Consider the following 18,869-nt stretch of genomic DNA (forward strand, 5'->3'; position numbering starts at 1 on the left):
GGGTAGGGGGTCGGAGAGCTCACCGCGGCTCCAGCTAGGGTTGGCAGTGTGCGTGGTGAAGGTGTGGACGACGGCGAGTCGACTGGTACCGGCGGCAACTCCTGGATCGGCTTCAATCGGCGGCGAGCTTCCGCGGCGTCCATCGGCAGTGAGGTGGCGATTGGGTGGCTACGGCGGTGAATGTTGATGGTGGAGTGGCTCAGGCGGTCGAGTGAGAAGAGGGGAGGGTGCTGGTGTGCTCAATTCGACGAATGGAGCTCTCCTTTTATAGGCGAGCGAGTGACCGTGAGGGCTGCGGCGAGGTCGACATGCTCGCGGCGATTCCGGCGAGCGGTTGGGCTAGGCGAGGGCGCTGTCGGGTTCTCCTCTTCCAGGCGAAGCTAGGGGTGGCGACAGCTTGGTCGGGGGACGTCTGGTTGGGTCGCATTTCTTCCACGACGGCCGCGGCGTTTACGGGAACAAGTCATCGTCTCCGGCGCCGGCGGTCACAGGTTGGCTTGGCGAGCATGTCTGGCGCGGCTGAGGTGTCACGGCGGTGTGCTTGGTGAAGAAAGGGGGTCCAGGGCGTGAGCGAGGTGGCTGCGCGGCGCGTGGCCAGTGCGCGTCCATGGCGCGCATGGTCGCGACGCGAGCGGCATCCAGGGCAGGTTTGGGCGCGCGTCGTCCGGGCGTTGTCGAGCTCCTCCTCGACCAGGGCGGTGCTAGGCGGCGCTAGGGAGGTGCGGTGGCGAGCAATGGCAGGGTGGCCGGTGCAGAGAGTGAAGGAGGAGAGGGGGAGGTTGTCGGGCTCGGGACATGGCCGGCATGGCCATGCCCTAGTTGCTCTCCTCCTCTCCTTAGCCTTACTATACACCAATTAGGGTTAAAGGGGACCAGGGAACCAAATGGGGTAGGTTAGGGTAGATGGGGTTGAGTAGATTCACTATTTGCAAATAGTGCAAATAGTGCCATATTTGGAAAATTGCAAATTTGTCCAAATTTGAATTAATTCAAAAGGTGAAAGTTTTTGAAATGTGAGTGTTGGTATTAGTTGTAAATGACCAGAGGTGATTTGAGGTGGTGGTGGAAAAAGTAGAATTCAAGAATTGCAAAAATTGACAAGTGTGAGATTGTTCCACTTGTTAAAATGTTGCAACTTTGGATGAGCATAGCTAATGATCAAAGATGAATTTGGCATGGTGATCTTCATCAAAGTTGTTCACCTTGATGTTGACTTTGAAATGGTGCAAAGAGTTAGCAAGAATTGGTTTGGGAAAATTGAATTGCAGGGGCTCAAAGTGGTGATCAGACTATAAATTTCAGTTTTGACCATTATCATATGTGAGTGGGAATTGTGTTTGAATTTCATTTGAATTGTGAAACTTTGATTCCAAAAGTTGTAATAAGTGTTTAATAACATTATTCAACTAATGGTGAAGACCAAATAGGTCTAGGGTCAAAATTTATAAAAATGCCATAGAGCATATGTTAGGGTTTTTAGGGTTTTTCAATTTATGGAATTTCTTCCTCTTGGTTTTATTTGGTTGGTGATCTTCATATGATCACACTAGGGTTTTAGAGTATAGCAAATACAAGTAAAAGCAATCATCATGGCATATCACCCAAATGCACAAGTCCTATGCATGGTACTATATGCAAATAGAAAAGTTTTTGTTGGTTTGAAAATTTGCTTTCTGGAATTCTCTAACTTTCTTTTTATTGAAATTTGGGGTGTTACAAACCCTTCCCCCTTACAAAAGATCTCGTCCCGAGATCGAAAAGAAAGTTAGGTACTAAAGAGATCTGGGTACTCCTTCTTCATGAAGTCTTCGCGTTCCCATGTGGCTTCATCCTCAGTATGATTGCTCCATTGGATCTTCAGAAACTTGATGCTTCGGGTGCGGGTGGTTCGGTAAGCTTCTTCCAGGATGCAAATCGGCACTTCGCGGTAAGTCAGATCCTTGTTGATATCCACCGATCTGTGATCGATGTTCTTGAACACTTCGGTCTTCTCCGGGACTTCAAGGCACTTCCGGAGAAGTGAGATGTGAAACACGTCGTGCACAGCCGACATTTCTTCAGGCAACTCCAGTTGATAAGATACTTCACCTCGGTGGCTGAGGACTTTGAAAGGTCCGACATAGCGGGGTGCAAGCTTTCCTTTCAGTTGGAACCTTTGCATTCCTTTCAAGGGGGATACTTTGAGATAGACGAAGTCTCCGATCTCAAAGGTCATCTCCCGACGTCTCTTGTCGGCGTAGCTCTTATGTCTGGATTGCGCAGTCTTGAGGTACTCTCGGATCTTGTGGACTTTCTCTTCGGCTTCACGAAGAACATCTCGGCCGAAAACTTGGCTCTCTCCGACTTCTGACCAGTTCAGGGGGGTACGGCACTTCCTTCCGTACAAGGCTTCAAAGGGGGCCATCTGTAGGCTGGCTTGGTAACTATTGTTCTGCGTAAGGTAGGCAGTCTTCACACTTGGATCCGTATTCCAGTACGCATGCTCTAAGCATGTCTTCCAGTATCTGGTTTACTCTCTCAGTCTGTCCGTCGGTCTGAGGGTGATAGGCGGTGCTGAAATTTAGGCGGGTGCCTAGTCCTTCATGCACTTTCTGCCAGAACCTTGAGGTGAACTGTGATCCTCTATCTGACACTATCGATTTGGGGGTTCCGTGCAGAGCGACTATTCTGGAGATGTAAAGTTCAGCTAACTTGGGGCCTTGATAGGTAGTTTTGACGGCGATGAAATGGGCGACTTTGGTCAATCTATCGACCACTACCCAAATTGAATCATTGCCTTTGCTGGATTTGGGCAGTCCGGTGATAAAGTCCATTCCTACGGAGTCCCATTTCCATTCCGGAATTTGGAGGGGTTGTAACAGTCCGGCGGGTCATTGATGTTCTGCCTTGACTCTCTGACAGATGTCACACTTAGCGATATAGCTACCGATCTCTCTCTTCATTCCGTGCCACCAAAATTGTTCCTTCAGGTCCTGGTACATCTTGGTACCTCCGGGGTGGATTGAATAAAGGGTGTCATGGGCTTCTTGCAGAATGACTTGTTTCAAGTCAGAGTCCGATGGTACGCAGAGACGTTCTTTGTACCAAAGCACTCCGGCTTCGTCTACGGTGAATCCGGGGGCTTTTCCTGCGGCTATCTGTTTCTTGATTCCGTCAATGCTAGCGTTGTCTTTCTGGGCTTCCTTGATCTGACCAACCAAGGTGGGTTGCAGTTCTATGCTGGCTAGGAATCCTTCACTAACAAGTTCAAGTCTGAACTGTTCAAACTCTTGGTGCAAGCTGGGCTGTTTGGTTGCGAGCATGGAGTTCAACTGGCACGGCAGTCGACTCAAGGCATCCGCTACCACATTGGCCTTGCCGGGGTGGTAGTGAATCTCCATGTCGTAATCCCTGATCAGTTCGATCCATCGGCGTTGTCTCATGTTCAACTCTTTCTGGGTGAATATGTATTTGAGGCTTTTGTGGTCGGAGTAGATCTCGCATCGATTACCCATGAGGTAATGACGCCAAACTTTCAGGGCTAGGACCACGGCTGCAAGTTCGAGGTCGTGGGTGGGGTAGTTCTGTTCATGTTGCTTGAGTTGTCTTGAAAGGTAGGACACAACCTTGCCTTCTTGCATAAGCACGCATCCAAGTCCAGTCTTGGAGGCGTCGCAATATACATCAAAGGGCTTTGCGATATCTGGCATGATCAGGATTGGGGCTGTTGTCAGTCTACTCTTGAGCTGTTGAAAGCTCTCTTCACATTTATCGGTCCACTCAAACTTTCTGTCCTTTTTCAGCAGTTGGGTCATTGGTCGAGCGATGCTCGAAAAACCTTCTACAAATCTGCGGTAGTATCCGGCTAATCCAAGAAAAGCGCGGACCTCGGTTTGTGTGGTTGGGGCTTGCCATTCCATAACAGTTTTGATTTTGGCGGGATCTACGGCAATTCCTCCTGCAGACAAGATGTGTCCCAGGAATCCAACTTCTTCCAACCAAAACTCGCACTTGCTAAACTTAGCATACAACTTGTGCTGTCTAAGGGTTTCTAGGACAATCTCCAAATGCTGTTCATGTTCCTCTTCGGACTTGGAGTAGACGAGGATGTCGTTGATGAACACAACGACAAACTTGTCCAAAAAGTTCATGAAGATCTTATTCATGAGATTCATGAAATAAGCGGGGGCATTGGTCAGTCCAAACGACATGATGTTGTACTCATACAACCCATATCTGGTGGTAAAGGCAGTTTTTGGGATGTCGGTGGCTCGAATCTTCAGTTGATGGTATCCAGTTGTAAGATCAATCTTGGAGAAAACTCGGGATCCGGTGAGTTGGTCGAACAAGTCTTCGATCTTGGGTAAGGGGTATTTGTTTTTGATGGTGACATCGTTAAGCTTACGATAGTCCGTGCATAAACGATTTGCACCATCCTTCTTGTCGACAAACAAGACGGGGGATCTCCAGGGGGATGCACTTGGTCTAATCAAACCTTTGGCTAACATGTCATCTATTTGCTTCTTCAGCTCCACAAGCTCGGTTGCGTTCATGCTGTAGGCTCTCTGGGCGATGGGTCCAGTTCCGGGGATTAACTCGATGATAAACTCGATATCCCGATCCGGGGGCATACCGGGTAGATCATCCGGAAACACATCAGGGTAGCGACACACGACCCTGATTTGATCCAGAGTTGGCTTGGATACACTTTGGTTGCAGGTAAATTTTACGGGTAGTTTTTCGAGAGACGTGCTCAACTACGATACCGGTGCTGCTAGTCATGGTTATGGCTTTCTTGGCACAGTCTATCAATCCATTGTGCTTGGACATCCAGTCCATTCCTAGGACAACTTCCAAACCTTTGGTTCCAAGTATGATTAGATTTGCAAAGAAATCTACATCATGGATTTTGATTGGCACATTTTTGCAAAATTTTACGCTTTGGTGGTTGATCCGGGGATTTGAACTATCATAACATGCTTCAAACTGAGGGGTTGAATTTTACTTGTTGATGCAAAATCTTCGGTGACAAAGGAATGAGATGCTCCGGAATCAAACAACACTCTAGCAGGGATGTGGTTGACAGAAAACATACCCAGCACAACATCTGGTGCTTCCTGGGCTTCTTCGGCGTTCATGTGGTAGAGGCGGCCGTTGCGGTTGTTGGGGTTGTTGGGGGCGAACTTCTTGCCGGTGGAGACACGGCGTTGCTGCTGAGCAGGTGCAGCGGTGTTGCCGGCGAGCTTGGCAAGACGCTTGGGACACTCGTTGGAGTAGTGCCCCACTACACCACACTCATAACAAGTGATAGTGCTCTTGTCCTGCTTGTTCGCAACGGGAACGGCATTGCTTCGGTTACGGGAGTGGTGTTGGTGTTGGGGTTGTTGTTGTTAGGGGCTCGGGGTGGAGCGCGGTTGTAGTTGTTGTTGTTGTAGTTGTTGTTGTAGCCTCCTGGCTTGGAGTTTCCTCCACTCCGGTTCTGATAACCGGGGCGAGAGTTCTGCATCTGGGGTTTGTTGTTTCTCGGAGTGAAACCTCCGCTTGAGCTAGGGCGAAACTTTTGGGGGTGGCTTGATCCACTCTGATTCGCCATGCGGCGCTTGCGGTTTTCATTGGCTTGGTTTAACTTGCCCTCCATCTGGATGGCGGAGTCGACAAGGGCTTCGAGGTCGGCGAAGGGGATGTTGACGAGGACAGTCTGCATCTCATCATACAGTCCGTTCAGGAATCTCTCCTTCCTCTTCTCAACGGTGTCGGTCTCATCAGGGGCATACCTTGACAAAGTGAGAAACTTGTCGCGGTATTCAACCACCGTCATGCGACCTTGTTTCAGCTCACGGAATTCATCCCTCATCTTCTTGATAAGACCCGGGGGTACATGGTACTTGCTGAACTTGAGTTTGAAATCCTCCCAAGTCATGAATTGACCTCCGTTCATGGCACGGGTGCTGGTCCACCAAGCGCGGGCTGGTCCAGCGAGATAGTGAGTGGCGAACAACACCTTCTCGTTGGCTTCCACTCCGGCTACCTCAAGATTGTTCTCCATAGTCTGGAGCCAATCGTCGGCGTCGAGGGGCTCCTCGGTCTTGCTAAACACCGGAGGGTTGGTGTTTTGGAAGTTCTTGAGCTTGGATCTGGGGTGGTCATGATTTCCATGGCCTTGGTTGGCGATGTTCTGCAAGGCGATGAGGTTGGCTTGGTGCTCGGCTCTTTCAGTTTCCCGGTCTGCAAGCATGGTTTGCAGAAGTTGCAGCATCGCGTCGTTGGTGCGATTCGGAGGGGCCATCTGAAGATGTAGAAGATTATGAGATAAGAGGGAACATTCTATGGTTCATTTTGGTTAAGTTTGAAAAACATTTGAAAACTTGTAATCTTTTCATGACAAACATAACATTCATTCATTCATGCAACACATAGTACAAACTACACACATACTCCAATGGTTTTAGGAACCATTCTCATGCTACGATACAAGGGACGGGATACAACTCACACCTACTATAAGTGAACTAGTGCAACTACTCCTCATCATCGACATCGATCGGGACGTAGTCGTCGGGTCCTGCCTCTAGGAACTCGTAGTCCTCCTCCTCGGTGTTCTCGTCCTCCTCAAAGTCGTTGTCGTCGCTCAGGAAGGCGTCTCCTCCCTGAATGTCGATGCCTCCATCGTCATCCTCTAGCTGACGAATCTGATCCTCCTGGGCCTTGACAGTGGCCTCAAGTGCGCGATCCGGGCGCGAAGGCGGCGAATCGTAGCGTCCTTCTTGGCACGCTGCTGGCGAAGGCTCCTGCGGTCGTTGTTGAGTAGCTTGATCGCCTCACCCTGCTCGGTGATGTGAGCATGGGTCTGGTTCGCGTAAGCGCGAGTGGCGTCGAGGTCCCTCTGAGTCTGGTAGAGCATGAAGTCCAGGTGCTCAGCATGGTGCCTCAACTCCGGGTGCGGCTGCAGCTCCATGGGCACTCCCGCAGCATCACGCCTCACCAGGTGGGCGTAGCGAGAGGCGAGGATGCTCACCACGTTCTGTCCACAGAGGTGCGCAAGTGCCTCCTGTAGGCCACGTGCGAGTCCGTCGAGCCAGTTGCTCTCGCGGAAGGAGAAGAGAATCCTCTCCGAAGTGGGAGGCTCCATCTTGCCCCTCAAGTCGGCAGTGATCACCCACTGCAACTCTCCTCCGGACGTGTCGTCCAGCTGAACCCCGTGAAACTCGGGGTGTGGGCGCCCAAGGAAGTCAGAGAGGGCGTTGAGGTCGTGCTCGAAGATCAAGCTTCCTCCGTTCCCAAGCTGGTAAAACTTGGTGTTGATGGCTTCATTCAGCGCCATCTGAAAGAGAATTGGATGAGTAAGTTAGAGAGTGCAAAGTGTGGCAAAGTTTTAAGTTGATTCAAATAAGATAGACAAGATTCATCAAATTTTGGCAAAGTCTCAAAGACAAGAGTGTAGTAAATTTTCACAAATAGTTTCTTTCATTTGATTTCAAAGTTAAGATTTTCAGAACGCCCATTCTAACTAAGGTCTTCTAAGGTCAAACAATGGCTCTGATACCAACTTGTCAACACCCGGATTTTTAAGTCCGAATGCCTATTATGTCATACATCGCAATCCCAGGAATATTGTTGTTGCGAGGCATAATAGTTAAGTATCACAGTCATCATTCATTACAAACCATAAGTCTTACAAATTGGAATCACATGATCCATATTACACGATTAGTTGATCTATTGATCAACGAACAAACACAAGTTCATAGTTCAACATAGCGGAAGCGTAAGATACAAGGACTCTCTAGTCCACAGGCCAACGCTTGACGTCGGAAGGCGCTTAGTTGTCGTAGGCGTCCTGCTGGTCATCTCCTTGGTCATCTTCATACTCTGGCCATTTGAATAGCCAGGGACAAAGCCGTGAGTACGTTGAGTACTCGCAAACTAATACTAATGTAAGTGCTAGACATTCTAGTATGGTTTACTAAGCTCTAGTTTATTTGCATAAAGCTAGTTTTAGTTCACAAAGTTTGAGAAAAGCTTATTCAAGTGCTAACTAACTCAAGTGGGAACATTAGTGTCATTCCCACCATTCAAGTGGTGATTTCAATTCAATCCACCACAAGTCATTTCACCATCAACCTTTTCAACATCATTTTCAAAGGTATGACATCGGAAACTGTATGGCCTTTCCAACCGTCCGTAACCGTGCACGCGGCTATTCGAATAGGTTTACACTCTGCAGAGGTTGCACACTTGTGCCACAACATTTGATTTCATCCGTCGGGATTTCCCCGAATCATCGTAACACAGTACGCGGATCATCAACCATAACCTTTCACTTACAAATCCTAGTATGAGCACCTCTCCCCATGAGCTTGGCCTCCCAGTGAAGACCAACTGTCAACTTTGGGAACTGCACGAGGCTTGGCCGTACAATTCACCTCAATTTCACATCATTTCTCAACAACGGAGGCAGCCTCAAGCATAACCCCTATGATGTGTGTTGTAGGGAACCCATACTAAGATGCATAAATTTCCAGTTAAGCCCTACCCATAATCAGGTATTGTGGGGGTACTTAGTAATTGGAAAGGTATCGCATTCAAACCAACATCATTGTTTATCAAAAATCACCATCTTCTCTTGTTCACATTCACCTTCAAAAATCATTCAATGGAATGCATCTTCATTCCAAGGTTTCAAAAATCCTTCAAATTCACACTGTTCCCATCTAGAGTAGTCAAGTTTTAATTCATTAGCACTAGCTCTAATTCATGAGGGGTGCTAACTTGCTTTGCTTGGAGAAGACTAACTCACTACTCTAGTAATCAACTTGTATTTTGACCAAAGGTAACTATAAAGTAACTCATTTAGAAAACAAGTAAAACTTGTAGAGTAAAAACTTGGGATGGGTTCATATAAGAAAAGGTAAGAAACATGGTGCCTTGCCCCAAGGGGCTTTGCACTTTGCAAGAATATTAGCTTGCCTTGGTAGTTCTCAAACTGTTCCTCCTCCTCCTCTTGGTAGCAACCTTCTTCTTCGGCGTACTCTCCGGTGCTACCGTCTAAATTTGAATACGAGTATAATTACTCACTAATTCAATGGCTATTCCATACATCACATAGAACACACAAACTACTCTATGCACACAAGTATATAAACTAGGGTGCATGGGTTGTGGGGTTTAAATAGAATTCACTTCTTTGTATTCCATATGTAAATGATAGTTTCCATAGGGTTCTTGAGAAATAATTTCCTCTCATTGAAATCTTCTTAAGGTTTAATTTCTCCAACAATCATGGATGAACTCATATTGACCTAAGTCAAATGTTCATCATCATCATCATTTGGGAAAATGATTTAAATGAGGTGGGTCACCTCATACCATTTAAATATCACTACATTTGATTTAAATCTCAAGTAATTCATATAAGAGAGTTTGGGACCAGGGGTCCAAACATCCCATGAATTCATGTGAGACAAGTTTAAATGAAGTATAAGACTTCACAAAATTTACTTTAATAGTTTTGGACAATATCAACTAGTTAACTAGTCAAATGATCCATTAATTAAACTAGGGCATGATCATGCAAAGTGACCACCCCATTTTATTGCATAAACAATTAGTGTAAGTCAAATGTGAGCTATTAGAGTTGGAATTAACTTAATATCTATTTTGGTTGATTTTTAAGAATTATTTGAATGGGGAAAAGTCCCTGCCTTGTTATTTTTGTCACATTAATTCTACAAAGAATATGGCCATGAGGCCAGTGGTATGATGTAGAGAATTTCAGTGGCTTTCTAACAACATAAAATTCACTAAATTTGGTTTAGCCAATTTGAAACTATTGAATTTCAAAGTTTGGGCAGTATTGAAATTCATTTGAATTAATTAAACTCAGTTTGAACTAAAAGGGCCGGCGGGAAAAGCTACTGGGCCGAAACGGTTTGAAAAAGGGAAAACGGCCCAGCAACGCATCCAGTGCGCGCGGGCCTGCTGACAGGGTGGGGGCCACCCGTCAGTCTCTCTTAAAACCCGAATCGGTATGAATCAGTGTGGGGCGTAGGATTAGAATGAGATCGGACGGCGCTGGTGCGTCGTCTTCTTCGGCGAGAGGCAGAGAGGCTGGCGGCGAGGGTAGGGGGTCGGAGAGCTCACCGCGGCTCCAGCTAGGGTTGGCAGTGTGCGCGGTGAAGGTGTGGACGACGGCGAGTCGACTGGTACCGGCGGCAACTCCTGGATCGGCTTCAATCGGCGGCGAGCTTCCGCGGCGTCCGTCGGCAGTGAGGTGGCGATTGGGTGGCTACGGCGGCGAATGTTGATGGTGGAGTGGCTCAGGCGGTTGAGTGAGAAGAGGGGAGGGTGCTGGTGTGCTCAATTCGACGAATGGAGCTCTCCTTTTATAGGCGAGCGAGTGACCGTGAGGACTGCGGCGAGGTCGACATGCTCGCGGCGATTCCGGCGAGCGGTTGGGCTAGGCGAGGGCGCTGTCGGGTTCTCCTCTTCCAGGCGAAGCTAGGGGTGGCGACAGCTTGGTCGGGGGACGTCTGGTTGGGTCGCATTTCTTCCACGACGGCCGCGGCGTTTACGGGAACAAGTCATCGTCTCCGGCGCCGGCGGTCACGGGTTGGCTTGGCGAGCGTGTCTGGCGCGGCTGAGGTGTCACGGCGGTGTTCTTGGTGAAGAAAGGGGGTCCAGGGCGTGAGCGAGGTGGCTACGCGGCGCGTGGCCAGTGCGCGTCCATGGCGCGCATGGTCGCGACGCGAGCGGCATCCAGGGCAGGTTTGGGCGCGCGTCGTCCGGGCGTTGTCGAGCTCCTCCTCGACCAGGGCGGTGCTAGGCGACGCTAGGGAGGTGCGGTGGCGAGCAATGGCAGGGTGGCCGGTGCAGAGAGTGAAGGAGGAGAGGGGGAGGTTGTCGGGCTCGGGACATGGCCGGCATGGCCATGCCCTAGTTGCTCTCCTCCTCTCCTTAGCCTTACTATACACCAATTAGGGTTAAAGGGGACCAGGGAACCAAATGGGGTAGGTTAGGGTAGATGGGGTTGAGTAGATTCACTATTTGCAAATAGTGCAAATAGTGCCATATTTGGAAAATTGCAAATTTGTCCAAATTTGAATTAATTCAAAAGGTGAAAGTTTTTGAAATGTGAGTGTTGGTATTAGTTGTAAATGACCAGAGGTGATTTGAGGTGGTGGTGGAAAAAGTAGAATTCAAGAATTGCAAAAATTGACAAGTGTGAGATTGTTCCACTTGTTAAAATGTTGCAACTTTGGATGAGCATAGCTAATGATCAAAGATGAATTTGGCATGGTGATCTTCATCAAAGTTGTTCACCTTGATGTTGACTTTGAAATGGTGCAAAGAGTTAGCAAGAATTGGTTTGGGAAAATTGAATTGCAGGGGCTCAAAGTGGTGATCAGACTATAAATTTCAGTTTTGACCATTATCATATGTGAGTGGGAATTGTGTTTGAATTTCATTTGAATTGTGAAACTTTGATTCCAAAAGTTGTAATAAGTGTTTAATAACATTATTCAACTAATGGTGAAGACCAAATAGGTCTAGGGTCAAAATTTATAAAAATGCCATAGAGCATATGTTAGGGTTTTTAGGGTTTTTCAATTTATGGAATTTCTTCCTCTTGGTTTTATTTGGTTGGTGATCTTCATATGATCACACTAGGGTTTTAGAGTATAGCAAATACAAGTAAAAGCAATCATCATGGCATATCACCCAAATGCACAAGTCCTATGCATGGTACTATATGCAAATAGAAAAGTTTTTGTTGGTTTGAAAATTTGCTTTCTGGAATTCTCTAACTTTCTTTTTATTGAAATTTGGGGTGTTACAGTGAACCTTAGCAAGTTAAAATCCCCTCCTATTAGAATATGATATGGATTGTGTTTTGCCGAGTTAACCAACACGCGGGAAAGGTAGCTTTATATGGGGGCAACTTAGATAGGATCTGTGACATCAACTTTTTTAAACAGACAAACCATGTTCAAATATTCTAGAAAAAATTGACAACAAACATATGTCCTATATGTGCAACGCCTAAAAATCGCAGCTTTAAATTTGACCTACACTTAGAGAACAAAAAAAAGAGACAAATCTTTGATGTGAATAGTGTGAATTCCTGTTCACCTAAAGTTGACACTATTCACAGAGTTCTGTATGTAGATGGACTGTCGGGCTGAATATTTTTTAGAGTCGTAAATACAATGGTAGGTATGTTGTATACAATTTTCAGATTTTTTTTGTAATTTGTACAAATGAATTTTGTTTGCTGATCCTATGATCTCACCTAATGGAGTGATCCTATACCAGTCTTCCCCAGCTTTATATGATCAAGCACATCAATGATTTCAGCACTAGCTTGCTGATCCTATTTCGAACACGCAGAAAACAAAGAGGCATTCATGACTACTTTCCCGCATAGTGGTTCTGCGAGCTCCTTGCGATTAAAAATGGATCCCTCTTTCACCTAACTTTTCTGTTGAGGAGAAGCTTCGCGTGGACCTAGGCCGACGATGAAGTTTTTTTTGTTGCGAAAAGACGAACTTTAAATTTTAAAAATGCCACTCATGGATAGCAGCAAGGTTAACATCAAATTCTATCTGATTTGTCGCATCCACTATTAATTACTTGCTCAACAGCTTCATACTTCTCCTCAGGAGTAAGGAACTCTTGGAGGGTGTGGTCCACGTAGTGTTGCAACCGTCCCCAATGGATTCTGCAAGTACCGAGCAAGTGCCACAGCCCGCTTCACGATACCTATAAACGAGTCGAGATACAAAGACCTAGAGCAAGTCTCCTACAAAGGTTCATGATCCGAAGAGCTAACAGTAAATCAACATGTTGTGCTTTACCTGACTGGCCAGGCAGTTGATTTTTTTTTTCGATAAAGGGAATATATTAATATTGTGACCAGGCATTTGATCCGAAGATATTCGAGAATTGGCATACAAGTGAGGCACAGATTCATCAAGGTAGAAGTTGCTGAAATTTGCCATTTGCTCGGTGATATCTCTTGGATAGTAGTCTTCTACAGTTTTAAAAAGAGTGAATTACATTTTTTACCCTCTAGATATGCATTTGTGACACTAATTACCCCGTTGAATGAAAATTTGTGCAAATCACCTATTTTAAAAGGTTTGAACCCTTGTTTTCTGATGTGTGTCCACTAGGCAAGGTGTTAGGTGATGAATTATGGTCCAAAAGTATTAAGATGATAGTGAGAACTGAAACATATGGATTAAATAAGTTTGGACATAATCGTCCATGAGACACTCCGATGTGTACATATTTTGTCGCCCCACATCGACTTATCATGCCTATCCTATCAAACAATTACAAGCAAAGTGTTAAATTAGAGCGAAACCATGTTTAAAATCTCCTAAATGAGATATTTTTGTAGAAACTGCACTAAATGGGGTAATATGTGTCACAATTGCACAGCCACAGGGTAAAAAGTGGAATTCACTCTTTTAAAAAATACCGATGCAAGGGCAGATGCCAGTTTAAACAAAACCTATGCAGGGGTAGATGCCAGTTTTAACGTGTCGTCCAGGCGATCGTAGAAACATGGTTCCGTCCAGAGACCGCGCCATAACCGAAACAGTGGGATAAAAGCCTAACCACCTAGCTAGACAACACGGTAAACACAAATGCGTTTATCTAAACTTGTCTAACAGCCAGATTTTATTAAACAAAGAAAGCAATAGCTAGCCCAAAATCTCAGTTCAGTTTATATGCTGCTTATCCTGATTCCTGATACATTCATTACCCAGCACAAATTAAAACCACACGAGCAAAGTATGTACACAGAAGGAAAAAAGCTCCAGTAAAGACTACCAAACAAACCATCAGTTGTCAAACTGTGTGGTCTCCCGGGAAGTCTGGAACGATCATCTGCTGTTAATCTCCAGTCGTTCTATCTGCCCTGGGAAACAGATATAGGCAACGGGTTTGGGCCAGCATAGCTAAGCTCGATTTTTTGAGGTAGAAGGTAGTAGGTAATGGACAGCTCCTCGAATATTTTCTTCAGCTCCATGACAAGCTCAGATCTCCTGATGTTCTTTTCCCGGATATCCTGGAAGTTCATCGTGTGCTGTGCAAACAAGGTCATGTTGATCTTGTTCACGTCCAAGATGTTCTTCAAGGTTACTGTGTGGATAGGCTGCCAGTGTGTTGGTTTGCTCTCTAAGTACCTGAAACACGAAAGAACCGGTGGCAATTGATAACATGGAAGAAATAAAAATAAAGCCAAGTTCAGATAACTTATTCATCAATCATATCATATGCAGATCTGCACATTCATTCATGAATGACTACCCACATCTGGCAGTGGAGTTGGAAGCATTACCAACAGATTTTGCTTAGTAACAAAAATGCTCAGAGAATAAGATGCGGTACATTAAACATGGAGAAAGCTTAAGGATTTACCCTTTAATTCTGGATTTCAGAGCTCCAATGCTCGCGACTGAAGTTGAAACGTCAATAGCAAAGTCGACGGTGTCAAACATATTAGGGCTTCGGTAAAAATTGCTGATTGGCTTTGTTGACAGCACAGAGTTTGGATAATACACCTTCTCATTGTCATTCTTCAACAGAACAGTGGTCAATATATTCATTTCTTCAACAGTCATCTATTATCAGTAGAAACACATGCCAGCGTCAATAGTATTCATCAGAAGATCAGTGAAAATGGAACTGAGAACAGGGGCAGTCTAGGACTGACCTGAATTCCATCAATGACACAGCGGTCACCAACATCAAAGGGATGCATAATAAATACAAATATAATGGCCTCAAATACAGTCTTGCAGGCATTTCCAAATATGAATACCACAACTAGAAGCTGGGACGAAATGACAACAAGGACCTTGGTTGTCGCAATGCCCATCAACAGCAGAGTGATAATGCTGATTATAACAATAACCAGAACTCTCATGAGGTTGTGAAGTTGGCTAACTGCAGTTTTTGTGTCGTTCAGGGAATGTGCTAGTGATTTGCGGTCGAGATATGCTTTAACCTGGCACAAAAAACAATCAAGCAAGGAAACAAATATCGTTCAAATACCTGTAAAATATATCCATGTCGAGGCATCAAAATACACCACACATCTGCTTTTTGATAGTTTGCAGTACCATACTACCATGCATCTCTTTCGTTCCTCAAGAAGATAATGATATACCAGGAAAACATATGACTTGGTACTTTTTATATGCTATAAACGAAATACACAATTACGACTGATGCAAAATTGAACTGTGATTGCAATAGAGATTTTCATTACCACCCATGTTTTCAGAGCAGACTTTTTTATGTTCCCCGTCTCTGATGCCCCTTCAAACATTGGAAGCATCAAAGCCACCTCCTCCTTGCTGAAAAATTTCAGCAAATCTAGCTCCTTAATGTGCCTGCAAAATAAACAATTGTCAATGATGCATACTGAAATGTCTTGGGACTAGAGAGAAGAATGGGAAATCGTAATCCTCACTTGCAGCCAGGGCTTGCAACATTTTTAAAAATGGCCTTTGCCGCTACCTTTGCCTCCCACTCACTATTTATCTCCGTATCCTTTTGCTCTGTGTCATCAAAGTCGTGAAAGCTCTCAATACTTTGAGATATTGTTGAAAGCTTAGAGCTTCGGATAGCCGAGACGAGCCCTTTCATGGTCCAAGCTGAGATCTTATCTTGGTTCATGGTCCTCAGTTTCGCAACATCGATCACGTCGGGTGTCCCTTTCTCCTCCTTGCCCCTGCTTAAGCTCATCCGCCCACTTGGCTCCCGCCCAATGTTCTCTGCCATATCCATCAAAGGAAGGCCTGACAGAGTCTGCAGCACATACTGGTGGAACAGGCTCTCCTGGATCCGATCGAAGAAGGCCTTTCGGTGGAACGTGGACGCAATCGACTTCATGATAAACGTCTGGATCAGCCAGATAATCGACGCGATGAGCACGGAGGCGAGGAACCTGGAGACGTAGTTGAGGAGCCTGGCCGTCTTTGGCGTGCGGCCGTGGTCGCGGTCGAAGAGCAGTGACCAGGCGAGGAGCACGAGCCCGATCCAAATACAGGCCTGGACGCTCCTTTTAAGCCCGAAGACGAAGTAGAGCACCTTGTTACGGAGCAGGAAGTTGCGCTCGATGAGGAAGACGATGAAGGCGATGAGCCAACGGCTGACGAGATGGCCTGAGAAGACGGTGGTGACCATGACGCACCACTTCCAGATCTCCAGCCCCCAGATGAATCGGCCCTTGAGCTGGCGCACCACGAGGCTGACGACGAGCAGAGCGAGGAAGACGACGAGCACGGCGAGCTCGAGCGAGAGGCAGGCCCTGCGGCGGCACTTGGCCGCGGACGCGTGGGTCGGGGCGCTGTCCTTGCGGAAGATGTCATCATCGTCATCGGCGTCTGCGGGGGTCGAGGCGGGGCGAGGGGTCTGGATGGAGGCTGGATGCGCGGGGGAGGGTTGGGAAGAAGAGGGGCGGGCAGGAGGTGCCGGCGGCTCGACGAAGCGGGATTTGGGCTTGGCGATGGAGGAACGGCGGAGGAGCGCGGCTGAGGCAGGGGGTAGAGGCGGGCGCCTGGGACTGGAGGCCTGGGGCGGCTTGTCGGGGTTCACGAGAGGCGGGCGATGGGGGCTCGAGGCCTGCGGCGGCTTCTCGGGGTTTGGGGGGGTTTGGGGCGCCTCCGCCGTGGCCTTCGGCTGCTGCTGCTGAGGTTGTAGTTGGGGTTGGTCGGGCGGCATGAGGAGGACGACGTCGTTGGAATTCGACGGATCCATCGGCGGCGGCGCCGCCGCGCGGGCGCGGCGGAGTGGACGCAGGGGCGGGTCGATGAACTAGCGCGTGGGCACTAGGCGGGGTGGAAGCAGGACTGAGGCAGCGGAAGGAGTGGCGAGATAGGCGGGTTGATGAACTGGGAGATTATTTTGAATCGAAGCAAGGTTGTGTTTATTAAAGTGAGTAGCTGAAGTGAGATCAAGGGGCATGTTTAACATATAATTAAGATGTAGTACAATAGTGTAGTAATTTTATAATATATGATCACTTTTTACTCTCACAAAGTGGCTTGGAGCACATGCTAGAGCTAGCATGAGAAATCACTTCCCTTTTCTTCTAATCTCTCTTCTCCAACAAATCAAAAATATAATATTTTATCTCTTATAGCCAGCTGAGTGTATCTTATTGTACTTGCTTTAAACCGTCTCACGTGGGGCGACTTCGAAGGTTCCCCACACCTAGGCGGTCGATATCTTGCAGCTAGAGATGTGTTTGTTGTGTTGGTGGTTGCATTGTGTGGTGACGGATCTCCTCGATTGTGTGATTTTTCATCTTGGTTTTTCTTACGAACTAAACTAGATTATTCTATGCATAGCACTATGTTTATCTAATCGAAGGGTTCAATCGGATTGCAGATTTATCGAATGCATTATAAACTTTTTAAAATACTAATCATAATGGTTTCGTCCTCCTAGATGGCTGGCCTCCATAGGACTAACCAAACATATCATAGCTATGCTTCGGTCGTATTTCCTTCGTTCTAAAATAAGTATCACGATATTTTCTAAACATAAATGTATCTATACACTAAAATACGTCTAGATATATCTATATCTAGATAAAGCTAAGACACTTAGTTTAGAACGAAGGTAGGAGTACTTCATCGTATCCATTGGTCGTGCTCCTCGCATCGTGAGCTCATGCTTTTTCTATCTCTTTTATGAAGACCTAAGCTCAATCTAAATTTTTATTGACGTCCTCTTCCAAGTCAAGGCTCTGAAATATGTAATCCCTCGAGGGAGGCGAGTGGGAAAATAATAATGCAGATATATAGAAAAACCTGTGAAGCTGCCGTCCTACTTTGAATTAAAAAGATCTTGGGCATCGATGATTTGATGAGCATTGCGTGCCCTTGACTTCAATTTTGTCCTCGAAGTGGGCCTGGTCAATCTTTCGATCTCAAGAACACTAACTCCGTAATCTAAATAGCCATTTTTCAAACACTAAATCATTTATAGTCCATTCTAAAACTTTAAAACTTAGCACTTCAACAACCTTTGTTGATCATGCCATGTTAGATGCTTAGCTGCTGTATATGATACATCACTTAGTTTGATCAGTTTTCGTTAAGCGTAACCTTCTAAAATAGAGTGACCTAGCTTTTTTCTAACCCTAATGGGTTTGAGTAAATGAATGACCTGACTGAAATAGCCAAATAAACAGATATGTCTACCCATCCTAGGTTAGAAATAGCTACTGATTTAAACAAGCCGTCCGGCCATATTTTGTAAAACAAATTATGAAGGAGTAAGGCTGAGCAACATGATTAGAAGTTAGAAGGCGGCAGGCTTGGTGGTTCTCGGTGGTGACGGCATGATCAGCTTGGTCGCAGCCTCCTCGTGCTAATAATGTGCAGAGCTATCGTGACGAATCAGCTAGCCTGTGGACGACGAGCAGCTGCTCCACACCGCGGATATGCTAGTCTGGTGTTTCATTAATGGTCTCCTACGTCGGAAAGGGGGCAGGTATTTGTTGAATGCAATTATTTTTAGCGCAACCTCAGACTGAAGGAAGGAAGGCAACTACTCTAGCAATAAACAAAACGACGTGACCAAGACCATTAATAAAATTAAGAGCTATACATAAATAAAACGTCGCATTGTCATAGAGATGATGAAACGTCGCATAGTCTACATTCAAGGAAAAATCAGCAAATTAGTAGTGCATTTATTATTACTACTTAAATTGGTAAACATACAATTCAAGCTATACATTAAAAATTGTGACATCCAATAGATAAAGAAGGAATACTACATTTTTCGTATTCTTGTTGACTAAAAGCTATAATTCGAGATTTTCAGAACAATTTTTAGGCCTAGAATGTAAAGTATTTCCG

The 18,869-nt window shown here is 46.0% G+C and overlaps 1 protein-coding gene across 1 annotated transcript; it reads right to left on the reverse strand.

The window, feature by feature from the left end:
- Positions 1-13,689: 13,689 nt before the first annotated feature.
- Positions 13,690-16,902, reverse strand: LOC127317806 (mechanosensitive ion channel protein 10). Its single transcript, XM_051348398.2, has 5 exons — positions 15,467-16,902; positions 15,263-15,386; positions 14,705-14,998; positions 14,410-14,612; positions 13,690-14,174 (listed from the first exon to the last, which is right to left on the reverse strand). The coding sequence occupies exons 1-5, from the start codon at positions 16,753-16,755 to the stop codon at positions 13,898-13,900; spliced, it is 2,187 nt and encodes a 728-aa protein (XP_051204358.1). The 5' UTR covers positions 16,756-16,902; the 3' UTR covers positions 13,690-13,897.
- Between the last annotated feature and the right edge of the window lie 1,967 nt (positions 16,903-18,869).

This window comes from Lolium perenne, chromosome 7 (genome assembly GCF_019359855.2).
Source record: "Lolium perenne isolate Kyuss_39 chromosome 7, Kyuss_2.0, whole genome shotgun sequence".
In the NCBI taxonomy this organism is placed as follows: domain Eukaryota; kingdom Viridiplantae; phylum Streptophyta; class Magnoliopsida; order Poales; family Poaceae; genus Lolium; species Lolium perenne.

Excerpts from the sequence above, each read along its gene's own strand:
- LOC127317806 (XM_051348398.2), bottom strand. The coding sequence starts at position 16,755 with ATGGATCCGTCGAATTCCAACGACGTCGTCCTCCTCATGCCGCCCGAC. Across the intron at positions 14,999-15,262 it reads CTGCTCTGAAAACATGGGTG|GTTAAAGCATATCTCGACCG; the intron begins GTAATGAAAATC and ends TTTTTGTGCCAG. Across the intron at positions 14,175-14,409 it reads CTGAAATCCAGAATTAAAGG|GTACTTAGAGAGCAAACCAA; the intron begins GTAAATCCTTAA and ends TTCGTGTTTCAG.